Source organism: Semicossyphus pulcher, unplaced genomic scaffold, assembly GCF_022749685.1.
Source record: "Semicossyphus pulcher isolate SPU_LCO1_2020_fin unplaced genomic scaffold, fSemPul1.0.p SCAF_1, whole genome shotgun sequence".
Taxonomy (NCBI): Eukaryota; Metazoa; Chordata; class Actinopteri; order Labriformes; family Labridae; genus Semicossyphus; species Semicossyphus pulcher.
Genome location: NW_027211603.1, coordinates 10,209,724 through 10,230,197, shown reverse-complemented (window position 1 = coordinate 10,230,197; position 20,474 = coordinate 10,209,724). Strand labels below are relative to the sequence as shown.

Sequence of the window (20,474 nt, the reverse complement as noted above, 5' to 3'; positions counted from 1 at the left end):
CAAAACCTTTATCCAAAACATTCAAAACATACTACAATGCACAAACTACATGTTGGGAATATGTTCAAATCACTGTTAAAGAAACAACCTCATTAAAATTCAGAGATTACAAACTTCTATGCAAAATTCATTAGATTTTTTTCCCCCCACCAAGAATAAGAAGTGTATAACATCACTCCCTATCCATCCATCCATCCATTATCTCTACTGCTTATCCAGTTCAGGGTCGCAGGGGGGCTGGAGCCGATCCCAACTGTCATTGGCTGAGAGGCCGGGTACACCCTGGACTGATCACCAGTCAATCACAGGGCTGACACAGACAGACAACCTTTCACACATTCACACCTACGATTTAAGAGTCACAATCATTAACCTGATGAGCATGTCTTTGGACTATGGGAGGAAGCCGGAGCACCCAGATGGATCCACGCATGCACAGGGAGGACATGCAAGCTCCAAACAGAAAGGCCCACTTCATCCGAACCGGGGTTCACACCAGGAACGTTCTAGCTGTGAGGCAACAGCGCTAACCGCTGCCTCACTCCCTGTCTCAGATCTTTAAACCAGCTTCCTTTTTTTGTCATTTGAATTGATTTAAAAACCCTTCAGTTGATAAAGTGCTGATAGTTTAGGGTCACCATGAATCATCCAGACCTCTCAGACTTTCCCAGAGCAGGTCCTGAATTTTCCCAAAGTCAAAACTAAACACAGAGATTCAGTTTTTGGACTCCAAGAAAACTTGAGGTCGGCTCCAACTATCTCCTCTTTTAAAAGAAGGCTTAACACAGTTATTTTTAAAGCTGCATCTTATTAAAGTAATTGTGGGACTATCAATTATTGTTATACAACACTATAAATGCTCAATAACATTATTTTTTACTCCTTTATATAATGTCTTTTTATGTTAGCATGTGTCTCTTTTATATCCTTTGTAAAGCACTCTGGGTTGCCTTGAATAGAAAGCTGCCATACAAAAAAAACACTCACAATTCAGGCCAATCATTTATCTGGAAACTCTCCATTTTGCTCCAATTTGTTTGCTTCAGTTTTTAACCTGTAAAATGTTTAACATAATGAAAAGTAATCTCCTTTTCGCTTTACCATAATCCTCTGATAAGAGATCAGTACTCAAATCCTGGATATAAACACATAATGTTATATAATTTACTCAAGCACATTAAAAATACAACATAGGTCCTGAAGGCTGCATTGAGCCGCAATAAATATCCCATAAATTGTGCAAAAATAACTTTCATACAGAATAAGCATTGCACGCCTGCTGAAGTCCAATAATGTAGCCAACAAAATTTTCTGTTACTTCATAATTCAGTTTGGACTCAGGCACAGGGTTTAAGTGAGCAGCTTTGCTACACGATGCACATTTACTCCTGAAACACTCAAGTATTATTAAATTGTTACCGCAGTGTTTATGCTGAAAGTCTGGCCCAACATCCAGGGTTAAAAATACTCTGAGCGTAGTCCCACTCCCTGCAAAATCTGTACATAGTGACAGCTAAAAACAACTCGTAAAAACAATCCAAGAGCCTCAAAAAAGTGAAATTTAATCCACAAATTGAAAGGTTAAAATCTTTCCAGGAGCCACACAAAGTCTCCTTTCCTTGTCTTTAAAGATTTTAGCATCTGCACTGTATTGAGTCCGTCCCCCCTCTGAAGACCCCTCTGTCTCTGCAGCGAATCCCATTGAGTCACAAGGAGCCATAAAGATTCCAAGCCGCCATAAAAAGCCATTAAGACGTGTGGATGTGGGACGTCTGCTGGCCGACATGAAAGGATTCCTGCCCTGCTCCTCGCACCGCCTCAGACTGCTTCAGTGTTTGCTCTGCTGTGTCTGCCTCTCTCACCAGGGTCAGACAAAAACCCGCCCGTCAGACCAGGAAGCACTTACTTTTTACAGCCTCCATTTGCACTGAGGCCGCCACTTATGTGGGATTAGAGTAACGTTCACAAACCTGAGCAGAGAGGGGGTCTGAAAAATGACCTGAGACCTGCTGTCAGGAGGTGGTGTAACTTTTAGCTTGACAGGAGGAGCTGTTAAAGGCTTCATGGATGGATGTGGAATAAAATTATATTGTACTTAAAGATGTTTGCTTGTTATGATGCAAATGTTTAGAAACCATAAAGCATGTATATAGACTGCATTATGAGGCATGTTTCTTGTTCCAATATAAATATTTCTTATTAATAACATTTCTTTAAAAAAGTGTAATTATACATTTAATCTAAAGTTACATTAAATATGAAATAAAACATTGAATCATTATTATAATGTATTTTAAATTAATACTACAGCTATAACAAATACATTTTTATTATTATTGTTGATAAACAAATCATTAATAAATCATTAACTTTACAATTTATATCGTCTTGTTTTTTTGTTTATTCATCTATTTTCATGAGCAAAACTCATTTCATGATGACTCACTCACAAGATTCATTTAAATCCCTTGAGCTGCATTTCTTGTAGTAAAGGTGCAATGCACACAAAAATTGATGCTCCCAGAGCCAGAGGACGTTAAAAGGATTGTTGATCTACAAACAATATTTTCATATGAAATAAAAACAGAAAAGCAGAAAAAGACTTTTGTAAAGCTGGAACAAGCACATTTTTACTTACTTTAATTATTTTATTGATAACTGATTATCAAATTGCTATTGATTGATCTGCTGTCTATCAGTAACCAATAACTGATAACTTTTTATAAGTTTATTTCAGAAATGTCTTCTTTTCTCCTCAAAATGAAGATGTTTTTCATTTTCATAAAACAGAATAATCCAAAGGAGAATATGCTTAAACATCTCAGTGGATAGTTTTGAACATCTAAAGTTATAAAAACAAACAAACATGGAAAAGGTCTTTAATTTCAGAGAGGTCATAGGATTTGTTTGAATGACGCAACATTTATCGTAAGGATTCATAAAAATTACTAAAATATCAACCTTAAATAAACCTTAAATTAGTCCAAATTGCTTATTCTGTGCAACCTGTAAGTTCAAAACCCAAAGATGTTCAGTTTAATATCTGCTTAGATAAAGGAAAGCAGAAACACATGGGCTGGAACCCTTTTTTTTCAACAAACAGAAAATTACAAATATTTGGATTGATTAATCATTAATCACCAGAATGCCACATGTCATATCTTCTGCTTGTACCCTTTTCTAAAGTTATGATTAACTCTTTAACTTGCTCTGTATGACTGTAAACTGAAAATCTTCAAATGTGTCACTTTTGGCTCTTGAAAACTGTACAGACGTTTTATGGACAAAAATATGAATCCATTAATTGAGAAAATAATTCATATTGTATTCAATCAATAAAGAAAATATTGATTAGTTGCAGCAATAAGAAACTTCAGACTACTAAGGACTTGGATCTAGCTAATGTTTCACATTCATGCTTGAAAAATAAGACTCACTGATGACCAAATTCATAATAATATAAAGGGAAAACCGAAAATTGTCGTATTTAAAAAGCTGGAAGCATTTGGCATTTTTCCTGACACTGAATCAATAGATAAATGAACCAGTCGTCTAAATTGATTTGTATGTCACTTAAACTTTCAGCCCATTTGATAGGCTACATTTGCAGTGAGTTTATGGATTTGCCCTTCAGCACATTTCTGTGAGACTAGAAGTTAAATAACTCTTTTTTTGATATGTGACAATTATGAGATCAACCTCCTAATCCACACTAAGAGCCCTCCTCACAGCCTCCTCAGTGTTTTCTCAGTCTGGACTGGGGACAGTAAAAGGATCACATTACTGCTGGAGGCTGCAGGGTGTGCGCCGCTGCAGGGCGTCACCTCAGGGACGACAACTTAGGTTTGCTTTCATATCCACACACAACTTTCATTACAGAACATTTTGTCGTATTAAGTTTTCTTGATATAAACATGAGGCTGAAGTTGCACCACGATGCCTCTATTACATTATGTTGCATGTATGGTTTGTAAGTAATAAGATTTATTTGCTTTGCAGACTCGGGTTCAGAGGTTGAAACATTGAATGAGCAAAAGATACAATTTAATTTGCAGAAAAGTCTGTGACGCATTTTCATTTGCTTTATGGTCACATTTAGTGGGCGGGACAGTGATCAATATTCAGGCTAAACACTGCTAACGTTACGTTTTATCAAACGGATGTGATAGTACAAGGGTGCAGGATCAAACCAGACGTGTTCTTAGTTGCAGTGTTTTCCTCTGCAGGAAGCCAGTAAACAGAAAGCAGAGGGAAATCTGCAGAGTTCAATGTCGCTACACTGCACGCACCGAGCTGTGCACAGCCTAACACAGTATAAACACACTGCTGTCTGTCACTGCGGGGACAGACAGCAGAGAAAACTGACCGCTTTTCAACCCAGCCCGGAGCACAAACAGAGAGAGAAACCTTTCATGAGAGAAATACTGAGACATGAGCCGTACCCACCGTCTGAACAGCGTATTTTGATGGGAGATTCCTCACTTTCTATCAGATGCAAGCCGCCATGTTCGCTGCAGCTCCGCGCATGTCCACCACGCAGTGCTGTAAGTCATATTTTTCCACTGGAGGTTAGAAAAAAAAGAAACCGAGACAGAGGAGGGAAATAATTAATAAAACGTTTCATTAAGACGGATATTGTGTCATGTTGGGTTTGGATAATAAACTACGTGTCACGTGGAAACGAAATTTGAAAGAGTTGTAGTTTCCGGTTTTCCTGCAGCAGAAGGTGAAGAGAAAGACAGAGATGAGGTTTATCTGCAGGTACTGGAAGGTCACAAAATGTGAGTGGCTGGAAATAAAGAACCAATAAAAACCAGACTATTTCCAAAACCTATTTGTGGATTAAAACGTTAATATAATAATACAAAGAAGATGCCAAATTAGATAAAAACGTAGGTAATTGGATTCATAATGGATATTGGAGGAAGTACCCAAAATCTTTTTTTTCCCTTTTTAAAAGTAAAAATACCACAGTGTAAATATATTCTGTTACAAATGTCCTGCACTTAAACTTTTACCTAAGTAAACAACTATTATTAGAAAATTGTACAGATGTATAAAAAGTACAGGTTTATTATATCATTTATACTGATATATTTACAGTGAGCTACATGGAGTTCATTTCAACTACTTAACAAGTTTCCAAGTATTATAACAATGTGTCAAATATCTTAAACATTTAGTCGCTAACTTTCTATGTGTCATACTTTTTATGGATTATTATTTGTGGATGATTTATATCGACATCTTTTAAAATTTGACTTATTTAACGTTTTATATTAATTCATCCTTATTTTACTCAAGGAAAATATTATAAAATGCAGTATTTGAGTAAATGTACTTAGATAACATAAATCTTGATTACCTAAAAGATAACCGTGGAACTGATCGATAATCATACCTATGCTCAAAAACTCTGTATATGTGGCTTAAAATGAAGAACCTCTTACAGACAGTGTTGAATCTGTTACTGAAAAAGTTTTCTTTCAATCCTCAATCTATTAATATTCAAAAACTTTTCTCTCAAATAAAAAAAGTGGCATCAAATGTAGGTGAGAAAGCTTTTCTTTGGCGACAAAGCTGACCAAATGTTCCACATTGTATGAGTCTCTGCAAGGACTGCAGAGTTAAAGAAAGAAAATCCACTCCATATCTGACATTAACACCCCACATGAGTGATGAGTCAGGCTACACTGTGCCATCATATAGGCCACCTGTCAAACAGGGTAGATTGATATAAGTACTGCATTTAATTACAGATGTGTAGCCTACTTGTACCTGATCTTGAACATTTCATGCTACTACATACTTATTCTCTCAAGTTTTTACTGCTTTCCAGACAAAGCTTCTACATTTATCTGACAGCTAACTATTTAAGCCTGAAAGATTTTAAAAACACAATAATTCATTTTTGATTAAAGCTCAATATATTCAATAAAATGCTTTAAATAGCTTTATCTTTTTGCACTACAGCATTACAAAACTGCTGATGTTAGTGAATAAGTAATACAATCCAGATAATAAGAGTCATTCCGCATAATCTTCCCCTCCCAAGCCCTCCATCCCAACAGTAATTTTGTGATGAAAATATTTTTAAAATACAAACTGTACTCTTTATATTTAGACACCTGGCTTATATTCATACAAACATATAAAAATGGTAATTATTAATGTAATTATATATTTATATTTCTAATTTATGTAATGAAGTTTCAGTGATGCCAGTCATGATAACCTTTGACCTTTGCTGCTTGTGTCATTTGGGGGCCTTTATATTGTTGTAAGTCTGATTGAATGCGTGGGACGACACTGTACAACCTAACAGTCTATCTTAATGAAAGAAGTAATGAATTTAACTCAATCCTCAAAGACATTTGACGTAACTTATCCCAGTGAATTAGCAGTAACTCAAAAATGATAATTGTGGTACTTACTCATTTTGAGTGATGCTAATTTTTTGAGTTGTAGTAATTGATTACCGTTAGTTATATTAACTTATTTAGTCTAAGAACTGTGGCAGCTAGCTGTAGCTGGCAGCCTACGGTAACATTGATTGTTGTAAGGGTGGCGGCTGCAATGACGATCATGACGTGCATGTCTGTTGAAATTTTTTTTTAAAACCCATACAATTTTACATAAAAATATTAATTAAAAATATTAGCAGCAATTAAATCCAATGTAATGAGGTGTATCTTATTTGTCCAAGCAAGTATTAACATCCGACATTGATTTGAGGACACTGGGTCACATGACATTGAAGCTCTTGAAAAAAACATGATTTTTTTATCTACCAATATGAATCTAAAATATTAACAGCAATAAAATCCAATGTAATGATGTGAGTATTGCCATGGCATTCAATTGAGGACACTGGGCCATATGACATGGAAGCTAATGAAAAAAAAAGTGCGTCTTATGTACCGAATTGTACAGTATTTGTTTTCTAAGTTGAGATACAAAACAAGTTGAGACCATTAGATTTCAGGTGCATCCTCTTTGGAGGCGCCTTTGGTGAAAAACAGTAATAACAAGAGTACACTTCCCAATTTAACCAGACATCTACGGTTGGCTCCCTTTGTTGCAGTTTTAACTCTTGATTTTCCTCGTTGACGGTCACTTTCCTTTTTAGACTGTTTGCCTTCATCTGAGCGTCGAATTTGTTTCTTTTTCTTTGGATTTTCACTTATTTTTGAAGTAGTATCTGTATCGATCTTTTCTTTGTTTGTTCAGCCATTGTAGATTACCGTTTACTTGCAACACTTGCAGCCACGTAGCTCCACCTACCCTCTCTGGTAGACCAACCACTGCTGGGTGATGGAAAACGCATCACTTGTGATTTTTTTCCCGAATGTCACCACAGACACCCAGTCCATAATAATATGTTATTCTGCAAATGCAAATGCAAAAGCTTTCATCAGTGGGCCATAGGCTCAATCACCGTTACCTCATTCGGTGATAGATAGTTACTTAACAGACATTTATTTACAAGAAAATCTAAGTTCATCTTACTTAATTGATTAGTTCAAAATACTCATTTTAAGTTCAATACAGTGAATGGAATGGGTATTGTTTACTTAATTTATTTAAGTTAACAACAAATTAAATAGTTAGGTTCCCTCAAATGGTTTGAGTTGAACTAACTTATCAGGTTTTACAGTGTATTTGGATACGTGCTCACATCTATAAAAAAGTACAGCTTACTCAAATAACACGTTCATTCTAAACACATAATCATTTCACATGACTTGACACAGTTAGGTTGTATTACTTACTTTCCCCAAGGAAATCGCTTTACTAATTTTTTAAAGGAAACTTAACTTCTTAGATTTTACAGTGTATGTTGCGCCACCAGTTTCTAGGTCAGGGTACTGCTGGTCTACGAGTTGTTACAAATGTTGAATGGTTTGGTGAAGTGGCCTACTATAGGTTCGTGCTTATCAGCTGATCATGGACTGCATTGCTTTTGGTATTGATTAGAAAAAATGGCAGAGCGTATGATGCCTGTGGCAATGACTGCTAATTCATCCACGAGGATGCTAATTGCTAACTCTGTGGAGACATTGCGTTACCACAGACAGTTTGGACGATTGGGGAGGATGAAGAAGAGGACTGTCTGAACGAGCCACATTGACACTGTAAGTCTGCCTTGTTAGCTAAATGAAAGCTACTTTTGTCATGTGCTGTGTGCTTCGGGTTAACGTTCGGTACAGCTAGCAGGCGGCTGCTAGCTAGCTGGAAGTGTGCAATGCTGTTTCCATAGCAGCAGAGTACGATGCATATCAACCCAGCCAACCAGCGTGTTTGCTCAATACAGGGCCTTACGTCTACTTGTAATGGAGCATTGATTTAGGAATAGTGTTGGAAATCACCTTCCACCACTAGCTGGTATCAGGCAAAACTAAAAACGCAAAGTATGTATCTTCTCAATACATACTTGTAAGAAAATAAATCTGCTCTTAATCTGCTCTTTACTATAATGGCAGTCAGGTCAAACACAGAACACATGGCCTTTGGTAGTATCTGGTATTGCAACAGCATGTAGCTGCAGCCTTTAATGTACAAAATATTTGATAACACCTGTTCATTTAGAAACAGACCCAGTGTCTGTGATTTCACACTGATTTCGCCAATTAGTGCAGTCATGAAGGGGAGGTGTAGGTGGATGAGAGAGGAGACGAGCTGCAGGAAGGTTTTTAATCAGTGACACAACATGGACCGACCAAAGGGGGGAAGCAGCAGCACTAACAGGACCTGTCACCTGACAGTGTGATATCTGACTATTACTGGATGGTGGTTAATTTCAAGCATATTTCAAAAATAATTAGCTGGATTTCATTTCAGTCACAAAGTTTTATCCATCACAGCACATACTGGATGTAAAAGCACTGCTGGAACGCGCAGAGACGTCCGTGTTCCTATTGGCTGTGCGCAGCGTCGCTCACAGGGATGACGATTTTGCTGCTATAACCAGCTGATGCTGAGGCTATGAACACGGAGCCTCTGAAGAACTGTTGACGGTACATGGATACCCCGTCATCGGCGTTATGTCTGCGGATTCGGTCTCCTCTCCATCCACAGACTGAGTAAGGAGGACATTTGATCGAGTCACGACGCACAGGCCCCCTCGTCCTGCCGCTCCACATGATGTTTCTTCGTCTTCCCACATCATCATCTTCACGGGCATGATGCTCTGCGCTTCACAGATTGAGCTTGAGGCGACACATCACATCTGCAGGTAAAAAGGGCTTCATTTGTTAAATGATGGACTCACTGACATTAATTATTCTCTTATCTTTTACGTGTTTTAGCTGCGTAAAATTACGCCTAATTATGATGTTATGGGTAAACGCTATTTGTGGATCTTGTTGTGCAACACTGTCGTGAACATGGTCCGTGAACTACGCTTATAATGTATGCACTGGTTGTTGTGTAGGCTGAGAAACGCGTGGACAGCGGTGGAATGGTGTTGCGCTCCGCGACGCAGCGATGAGAGAGACGCAGTTTCGATGCAGAGAGAGCAGCATTACTATCCCCCCTCTCTCTCCTCTCTGTCTGCTTCTCTCTCACCTCATAAACACACGCACACACATATAGTCTTGTGCACGCGGACTCACGCACCTGCCCATTAAATTCACACTCCCAAACTCACTCATCACGGTGGTTTTCTTTTTTTTTGTTGCATGCAGACACCAACAGGCGTTTGTTGCAGGATTAATGCTTCAGTCCGCTCTGTCAATATTTTCAGCACTTCTCGCTGATGTGTCCACCTTGTTTCCATTCACCAGCTGTCTGCCTGATGGCTGCAAGGAGAAGCAGCAGCTTATCAATTAACCCACCCTGTTCTGTACCCATTTTTTAGGAACATTTTTCCTAGAGTACAGGAAATAATGCACCCTAGGCTGCTCCAGTAGCAGGCTTTAAGGTCTCTATACAGAAAAGATACGGTACAGATGTTATCACTCCCCGGAGCAGCACCATATTCTTAAATGACTAGCCATGGATGGCCTCAACATCCACCTTATCACTTCCCCTGGAAAGACTAAGCTGTGTGGAGTGCACACTGCATAGGAAAACGCCCACACAGGCACATGAGCCAAATCAACATTAAAGTGTTTTTGCACTGCTGAATAAATCAAGTGTTATACAAATGAAGTTGGACTGATACTGTGAGAAGCTTTGATGGTTTCAGTCCAACTGCATTCGCATTACGAAAGAGGCTTTTAATAATGATGGTCAGATTTTGGACGTGTGACAGGAGGAGATCTGAACCTCTGGGTATAATTGTTCTTAGCCTTTTTTGTTTGTTTTCTAAAACAAAAATACTTCATTATTTAGTCTGTATAAACGTAGAATATGCTTACTGAGATTGAGGGGAAAGCAAGGTAAGAGTTGATATCAATGTGGTAGAAATAGAGAGCTTTAGGTAATTATAAAATTAGTGAAGCACAGTGTAGATGAGTATGATGTCTCTACTCTTAAAGGTATTTGGTCAAAACCCCTTAATTGTTACCTGATAATGGTCCTGGATTAAAAGTCAGGTTCACCAAAGTCATTGCAATCCATCCTGAGGTAGACATAAATTTACGTAGCAAATTTCATGGCAACAGATCCAACAGTTGTTGCTATGCTAGCAGCTGTAAAAGGCCATCAATGCTACAAGTTGTGCTCTGAGCTACATAGATGCTAATGTCAGAGGGTTAATATGATGATGCTAAGCGAGTGTCTTGTATATAATGTTTGCCATCTTAGTTTAGTATGTTAACAGCTTACATTCGCCAATTAGCTTAAATGAATGTACATCAAAAGCTGATAGTGATGCCAATCATTTTGCAGGTATTTGGTAACAATCTGAAGTGATAAATTATCTTAGTTATGGAAATGCATTGTGTGTGGAATAATAAAGGTCTGTATGTTTATGTCATGTCAATCCATTTAACAGTTAGTGAGACAGTCCCCTAAAAAACACGAATGAAATCTGCGCTGTAGGACAGGTGGAAGCAGAAGATTACATCATCTAAGCACCATAAATGTTTGTACCAAGAATTGTGCCAACCCATCATGTAGCTATTTCAATATTTAACTAGATTTGACCAAGAAAAGTCAAAGCCTTCATGTATCCAGGAAGGGGATCACAGAAGTCCTTAGGAGTTATCGTGTTGGCACCATCTTTGCCAAATGTTGTGTCAAATCTATCCAAGTTTTTGACACATTTCACTGAAACAAAAATGACAATCTCATTGTGTTGCAACATGAATAGTCAGAGGGTCACAATCAACTGCTTAAAAAATGTTCTGACAATACGTCCAATTTTTGTCGAGATCTTTCCGTCTAAGCCAAAGTGGTGGTCCAATTACTTAGTTCTACCAGTCATTATAAATCCACTCTGGACTGTCACCCTTGCAGCTTCCTCCAGGTCGAGTGTGTGGCTGACAGGAATAGATGGGATAGGATGAGAGTGTGGAAGTCATGCTTAAGCCATCCATAATTTAAATGTATCCTCAAGGAAGTGCTGCCTTTTCTGTACATCTACATGTCCTAGTTAGCCCCAATCTGTGTGAGAAGCCTGTGCAAGGTATGATGGGAAATTGGACCTTGTAGTGACCCTTCCTGTGCACATATTAACTCCTTGCTTCTCTTTTTTGTCTCTGTCACTGCAGGTACGACCGTGTGGAGCTTTGGATATAACTACGAGTCCGGCCGCCTCAAGACATGGAATAAAGACAGTTTGGAGACGACAAAAAAGCTAGAGTCAGATCCACACATAAAAGACTCTGACATTAAAAGAGATCTGCAGATTGAGGAAGTGAGAGGCTAAGGTAGAACAGGAGTGAACATGGGGTGTGGTCACATGCTTGCCACATTTCTCCTGGACGCTACAGTTCACTCCGTCAGCCGCTGGTCAAAGCAGGAGTCTCCTCGCTAAAACCGGAGCAGCTCATTTCACCTGCAGGAGGAGCCCTCGCCCTCGGTGATGTGATGAATAAGTTTGAAGTCCTTGGCATTGTGGGAGAAGGTGGGTGGCTTTATTCCATGTTTGTAGAACGATAGGATTGTGTGGACTGTTCACCTTCAACTCTGATAATTGTGATCACGAGTTTATGTCCACTGTGTTTTCTATGGGGTTTTGAGTGTTTTAAGCATTGATAGGTGCAGTTCACATTGTACAGCTGAAATCCAAACATTTTTGACCAAATGCAAAACGACTTTAAAGAGGTTTGTGCGCCTGAGAGGTTGGAGATTTTTCTCCTGGAGTACTATGTAATCTTCCCAGACTGTCGAGCAGAAAAACTCCAGCATTAGTCATTTGTTTACCATACAAATCTCAAGTAGTGACCATGTCCTTTATTTACCTCAACTGCATAGAGCATCTGGCTTATTGCTGAAACAGGGTTGTTACTATCTGACGAGTCTGAGTCCTGTTTTATAAGTATAACATATCAGATTTTTAGTAAGAAGCTGTCGTACTTTTTGATGTTATCCCGTTTCAATTCGCTGTTGGTGCAAATTCAAACATCCTCCTGTTTTCTTGATGCTCTACGTTTGCGCACAACACTAATTTTAACTATCAGTCATGTCATACTTACCACTGTGCTGCTTTGAGTTTAATTCTGTAAGAGAAATACTGATTTTATTCTGTATTTATTTTGTACACTTGCCTCTTTTAGGCCACTTATTTTTTATTTTTGTAAAAATGTAAAACTTCCTCCTTCCAGCAGCTCAAAGAGCATGATCCACCCCCTTACTGCTAGACTTTGATTCTTAAGTGTTGAGTTTCACAGACTGCAGCTACAGTACACTTGGAAAGACTAACAGTAAGCAACTGGAATAAATACGTGAATTAAAAATGTATAAATGTCTTAAAAAGGAGAAACTAAGAGCAGCAGAGTGGTGGGTTTAAAATGAAGGCATTTACAATACGGTTTACATTTACAATTTTCACTAACATCCAAATACTTTGCCTAAAGCTAACCAACATGCAGCCATTGCAGTGGCAGTTTAGAAAACGCACTGGTCTCAGAAGTAGAGGTGAGAAGCGCAAAGTCACTCAGCTGCAGAATGCAGGACACAGAAGTCATATGCCTCGGCTGTAATCAGCTGTCAGCCTGCTGTTTCTAATCAGTAACACACCAATCACAGCAGCTTCTTACAACAAGGCGGCCCCTTTCAATGCAACTTCCTTACTCATCCCTGCTACAACAATGCTGCACACACACCGCTGCTGCTGCTGGCAATGCTTTGGACAAAAGTGTCTGCTACATGAAATTGTAACATTGTAGCATTGTAAGCCTTTTGCCCACTCACCCAGGGGGTTTTGCATTGCGCTCCCTGGAAAGCCGTAGCATGCTGATTGGCTAACCCAGGGAGCAACATATTAGCGGAGCCATTAGCACCAAACATAACTGTATTTCCATTTTGCAATAAATGCTGAAGTCTGTGATTCGAATGTTCCAAACTGACTTGATATATTGCAAGACAATCATATAATTATACATCACAATATCTGATTAACCTCCTCGGCCAATTAATTTATGTTCACGTTGCCCTCATTCATGTCATGAGCGCCACCGCGAGGAGTCACAAAGTAGTGACACAATGAGTCGAAATCACAGTGCAATCTCTCTAAAGCGTCATATATTTGTAAATTAAAATATCTATTGGTACCAGCCTATCCAACATCGTATTGACGACGATATGTTGCCATATTGATATTTTGTCCTACTATGACTCAGAGGTCTTGTTTAGAGGTTTTGGAAGGTTTGATCAGATCAGATCAGCACTCATGTGGGTTGTTTTGACGGGCAGGGACAAATTCTATAAATGATACCTCAGTTTGGACTTGTTGAATCAGTCAGCATCACACAAAATATGTCAATAATCATCCTAATAATAACCTTTTTTAATATTTTAGGGTTTATTCAGACTTCTTGTGTATATTTAGAATATTTAAAGCCAAATGAAAGTTTGAAATTTAAAAGGCCAGAATCTATTCCTTTAAAATATCCATGTGTGTGTTTCACTAAACAGTACTACGCTGGTCTTGCTTCAGTGACAGTGATGGCCGGCCAGAAAATTCAATAAATGAGGATCAGATTTGAAGCTCCGAATGATCCTCATCAAACCATGCAAGGTTTCTTTCTTTCAGTCGGCTGCATCATTTGTAGCTGATGTCTGTGTGTTGGACTGACATGCATCCTTGGCTTTACTCTAATGTGAGAAGACAGAGTTTCTTCTTCTGTTGATAACTCTCACTAACTGTGATCTACGTCAGCGGTCATCAGCTCTGAAAGTCAGAGTTCAATACAAAAAGAACTGCAGATAAATGATGGATGATTCAAAGCCAAAGCAGCAACGTGTTTTTACTCGTCTTAGCTTTTGTTTGTCCCTATAGGATCGTTTAGTTAGGTCTGATGGATTTGAACTCTTAACCATTAATATTCCTCAATATAGAAAAATGCAATATCTTGACTTTAATGTAAGTTTTAAATTTTTCAAGTCTGACATATCAGCCAACAAACAGATTCACAGCCAGAGACATGACTTCTGAAATATAAATAAACCAAGAACAAGACGTGCTCAGCCAAGACAGAGAGTGTGTTTGTGTGTTTGTGTGTTATTAGTTGTCAAAGGTTTAGGCATACGTGTGTGTTGAGTGTAAGTACGTATTCCTCTGCCTCACCTATTAACTGTTCCTCTGCTTGTTCTCACCTACTGCACTTGTTTTCTATGAGCATGTTTGTTCGAGGTTTCGGAGGTCAAAACATAATTAAGATGTCGAAACTTAACACACGTCTCAGCCTCTCTATTTATTGATCTTTTGTGTCTTTCTCTCTGCGTCTCTGTGCAGGAGCATATGGAGTGGTGCTTAAGTGCAGGCATAAGGTAAGACGGCGTTTCTCATTTCTGCAGGTCTAACTGGCATTTGTATGAGAGTACTGGTTACGCATGATAGGAAGTTTCTGCCTGGTCTTAACAAATGGCAAATGAGTAAGCACTGTAAGTTATTTTGAGAGCTGTCACAACACATTTGTAAAGGAGATTTGTCTGAAATGCCTTGTACTGTGCAGAAAAAGCACGTCATTTTACACACAAATGTACTAGAGTAAAATATGGCTGGTGATTTAGTTGAAAGATTGATATTGTCCACACATCCAGGAGGTTTGGAAGGAAGGATCAAACAAATGAATGACCTAATGAACGAGACTGCGTTGGTGTTGTATGCGAAAGCAAAAGTCAACATGGCCTTATATAATTTAACCTACATATGTAAACTTACCTTATTTAACTTACCTCACTCCCACAATGTAATGTAACTTAACTATTGTAACTCATGCATTTATTCTAACCCAACCATGATCATTTCCCCAACCATTTCACAACATTAACCAGGTGCTTTCCTGACTATGACGACCGATTTCAGTATTGTTTCCATGGCCACAAAGGTCACCTGACAAAGGTCATCTGTCCTTTCCTGCACATCTGAAACTCATTAAATGCAATTTGGTTTAATGACACATGAAATGCTCAAAATGAAATGTTTTTAAAGTGGCGTGCTATTTATACACCATTACAAAGAAAAATAGAGCTGCAACGATTAGTTGATTAATTGATTCGTCATAATTGACTTATCTCTTAACTATTGTTTTTAGCCAAAATACCTAATATTTGCCAGTTATAACTTTTTATATGTAAGGATTTGTTGCTTGTTTTTTGCTTTTGTTTTTAGTTTGGGATTGTTGGAAGCATATAATTAGAAATTTAAAGGCTTTACTTTGTGCTTTAGGAAGTTGTCACAATTTTGTCCACTAATTTATGCTTAATATACTAAACCATTTCTAGTTAAAGTAATAACCTTCGATTTTCATTTAAATAAATGTCTGTTAAGTCACCATCTATCGCCGAATTAGGTAACACAATGGTGATTGAGCCTATGGCCCACTGATGAAAGCCTTTGCATTTGCAGTATATAGTACTGAGTAGTATCAGACAGTATTGAGTACTGTCCTACCCTCACACATGCTTTATTTATGTCCCATTGTATGCATTAATCACAATGTTTTCTGAGAAAGACTGCCCTATAACATGGGTTCCAACGGTGGCTCTTGGAAAAAGTATTTAGATTTATGCCAGTAATGTGCTTGGTATGCATGAGACAGGGCCTGCTGGTGTGACTCATCCAGCAGTGCCTATCATACGTGACTGCATGGTTCCAAGCTCATGTATGGCTGATGGATCTTCCTCTACTTGCTGTTTCTCTGCAGCGTTTTCATCAAGTAAGAGTGATGTTTTCAACCTGTGGAGTCGCTAAGTGATTGACTGAAAAAAACAAACGCTTATAAAAAAGCTCTTCTGTATTATTTCGTGTGTTAACTTTAAGGCTAGACTGTGTAACTACGTATGCTAATCAGATACCACTGTGACAAGAAGTGACACAGCTGGATAATTACTAATGCTGAAAAGTTATGTAACAGAAGCACAGAGCAGAGACAATGTCAAACAAAGACATATCTGTTTAAGTTTGCTAACTGTGGCTAACGTAAGCTAACGTTAGCCACAGTTACATATACTGGTCATATCAAACTAGAGCTGTTACTTTTCCATATATGGTGTTGAATCTAAAAGTTTCCACACAATTGTTCTTAGATGGTTTGTTCAGATATTTGTTAGAAGATGTCTTACTAGTTTCCTCAGTTTTCCGTTAGCAAAAGGGAACGGTAGCCAAGTTTACTGATAACACAGCAAGGTATGTAGGTCAGAGTGAAATGTTTTTTATGTGCTCAAGACATATGAGGGACAACACAAGCAGTCATCTGTCTGCTTTTAAACTGCAGTGTACCAAGGACAGGCTGAACAACACGTTTTCAGATTGGCAGGTTTGAGACGTCACAAACCTAAGGAGCCAATCCCGTTAACGGACGGGGTGACGCTATGCATATCATTTTGTGCAACCTATGACAACCACTTCAGCGATGCACGAGCCAGCTGTAACCGTCATCCTCATTTTTGCAAACTCACAACTGACTAATGTTAACTTTACTTCGACTGATTACTACATTTCAAGCTAGCTAAGCTTGAACAAGTTGCCACTTAACGATGGCAGAGACGTGTTTGGTTTCAGCTGTAATTTTATGAAAGGAGAAATGTAGTACATAGTGGGCGGGGATTCTGCAGATTCAGGAATTTTTAATGAGGGATAAGGAGTAAATGCCTTGGGAGGAAGGTAATTAAACGTATTTTGCAGACAAAACGCAACAAACACCATTTATTATTTCAAGCAGAGCATTTTTTGTCTCGTGTATTATTTGTCGCTATCTACTTAAAAATACTTATACTACCTACATGCACCTTTCCAAGTTATTCAAAAACACAGCATATTCTAGATAATAATTAACATACTGTAACTTAGAAACAGCTTGTCAGTACAGATTGGTTTATGTTTGGCAAATATGACACTGAGAAGCATTTAAAGTAACTTTAATTACTCTTTATTAATCCTTTTAAGTGCTCCTTTCTTTTATTGGCAGCAGCTGACTGAACATCTTCTTCGGGTAGAGTAACCACTGAGCAGAGATCTGGAAGTGGAAGAATAAATATAGACCGTTTCCTTGTTTCATTCAGATTTTTGCAAACCCTAAATTGGCTCCTGAAGGCGTTTTTTTTCCTTTCAGTCTTTGGCATGTTGTCTATCTTGTGTCGATCTTGTGTGGAGTTGGGGTGTTGTTTTAGAGACATATCTGCATAAATGAGTGAATATCAACACAGTTATGAATGAAACACCAAACCGATCAGACAGGAACGGGGTTAATGGCAGATTAATGCAGCTATTATTAGCAGCTGCATTAAAGGCCTCATTAGTTAAGTGGGGAAGTTTAATCTGAATGAATGAAGCAGTTTCTGTTAAGGTGACCCATCAACAATAACACTTCCTTATTAATTTATTTCAGGATTAGGTATGACACAGTTTATATATGAAATTAATTGATACGCAGTGTTCTTCAAATAGTACAACTAATAGATTATAAAAACAGAGAGGTGAAAGTAATCAGTTTGAGGCCTTTCTGTACTTCAATTATTAGGATTTTTAATTAAACGAAAGGATAATAAACCAGGCTTTTATTTGTCTAAATGGACGCAGATAAGTCCAATACTTGCCGCACCACTTACTGCTACAGGTTTAGTTTTTAATTATAATTTTGACATGCAGCAAAGAGCCTGGGTTGGAATGGAACTTTGATGCTTGATTCTGATTGGTCAAAACGGCATTCCATAGTCTGTTATTTCTGAATAGCTGACCTCTGCTACAGAAGAAGTTCTGATTTAACGTTTATTTCTGCATGGCCTGCTTCTTGTAAAATATCCCTAACATTGAACTAACCATTTACATTTAAATGCAATATCAAACTTTATTTAACTCGTGCATATGTACTTTTACTCCACTAAAAAGAATCAACCACATTGTAGTAAAGATATAGTCGTCTGGATGGAACAACGTGCACTGCTTTGACTGTGTGTGTATATATCTAGTCAAGATTTCCATCAATCCTTCTGTCAGCACATTTATCAACACAAGATATTTGTGGAAAACTCCACATGAGAGTGAGAGAGAGGACCACTGTGGAGGAGTGACAGTCACAGCAGAGTCATCCAGAGGAGGAGAGCGTAAGAGAGATTATTTTAATGTTTAATGCGGCTGCCATCCCAATGTTGTTTCTCAGAGAGGATTTACATAAAGAAAGAGACAATCTTTTCACTTTTGGTCAGCAGTTTTTATTCCTGCAAGTTTTTTTTGGGTGAAAATGTAGTATGTGTTTTAAAAATCTTGTGCTTCATAGCAAACAAATCAAGGCCTTTACCGCCTATATCATAAGAGAGATGAAGGGGAATTTAAACAAAACTTTGGTGAAACTACTTGAACCAGTTGTGTCAGTTTGTGTTTCTGAAGTTAAACGTGCAGATTCATTATGGATTACTGCTTGCTGTTGCTGATGTGCTCCTCTCTTCCTATACATGTAATTTATGCATGTTTTCTATATTTTTAGTCCCACATTTGTCCCTTGACCAGCGTCCTGTCAGTGCTATGCTTCATGAAGAATTTAAACGAGCCATGAATTATATACATCGAGTGCAATTTCGAAAAACGCAAACACGCATTATGTAGTCATGAGCAAAATGACGTTAGAGGGAACATGAAGGTTAGAGAGAAAGTTGCCAGCAAACAGCTTTAAAAGCTAAACTGAGGGACATTCTGCAACATCGGAAGTGTAAAAATGAAGAATGCATCTGACTGTGAATAAGGAAATTTGTTCTCTCATTTCCCTTGTCAGCTCTTCTAAAGATGTCCCTCTGCTGTGCTTCAGTGTTTGTTCTCCAAAAATGATTTCTGACAGTTAAAGTTTAATGTGACATTTGTGCGACAAATGCTTTTTATGCTAACACAAGTTTAGAAAGGAACAAATAGAATTTATTTTTTGTACCCAATACTCATTCTTATACCTGGAGCTGAGTATTGACTTATCCAGAGGACCCCTCCGATACCTCGCCTCTAGCATTGCACTTTTATTGCAAGTAGTTGCCATTATATGACAACCGTAACATATATATATTATTGCTGTGCAGTTTTGGAGCAGAAGAAACAAGTTAATTCTTTGGCGTGGCTAATAAATTATGGTATCGGATCAGTGTACAACTAGGCGGTATCTGAGGCATTTCAAATACTGTGCCAGAACAACTCTAGTTTAAGTAAGGGATTATGTATATACATTAAACTGCTTATTACATGGCTATTTATGTAATTTGACACAAAATATTGATTTAAAAATGATTACATTTCTGTTTAGAAAGAGTCCATTACACACAGTTAGAGCTGCGTTCATAGCAACGGTTAACTCTGTAGCCTTCCTTCTGTTATTATTCACATTAAAATGAGCTAACCTAGCTAATGTTACTCACATTAAAATGAGCTAACCTCACTAATATTACTCACATTAAAATGAGCTAACCTCTAATATTATTCACATTAAAATGACCTAACCTAGCTAATGTTACTCACATTAAAATGAGCTAAACTCTAATATTATTCACATTAAAATGAGCTAACCTAGCTAATATTACTCACATTAAAATGAGCTAACAACGACAAATTAACCAGACTTCTTTCTGCGGATTGAAATGATTACAGTTAGTCCCCCAGATTCTGTGATTAGAGCCGCATCCCTAGCAACGGTCTGTTCTTCATAGCAACAGTCTGCTATCGAGAAATAACAGACCTCAAAATACCTTAATTAACCAATCAGAATCAAGTATTTTCACAGCTGTGTAATAAATGTATATTACTTAACCTGCTGATTGTTATTTGTATGCACTAGCTAACATAGGGTATTAAGCTAAGCGAGAGCGACAGCTGAACGCCTGAGATGTAGACACAAAAGCCTCTGAATATTGATCATGACTTCTTTGTTAGTGTAACAATTCACATT

General features: G+C 38.0%; 1 protein-coding gene across 1 annotated transcript in view; it reads left to right on the top strand.

The window, feature by feature from the left end:
- The first annotated feature begins 11,727 nt into the window (after positions 1 to 11,727).
- The window catches only part of cdkl5 (cyclin dependent kinase like 5), a 40,743-nt gene continuing 31,996 nt past the window's right edge, over positions 11,728 to 20,474 (top strand). The window contains exons 1-2 of the mRNA XM_069661636.1: positions 11,728 to 12,013; positions 14,846 to 14,880. Of these exons, the coding sequence (XP_069517737.1) occupies positions 11,977 to 12,013; positions 14,846 to 14,880 (72 nt within the window). The 5' untranslated portion in view covers positions 11,728 to 11,976. The remainder of the gene's footprint in view (positions 12,014 to 14,845; positions 14,881 to 20,474) is intronic.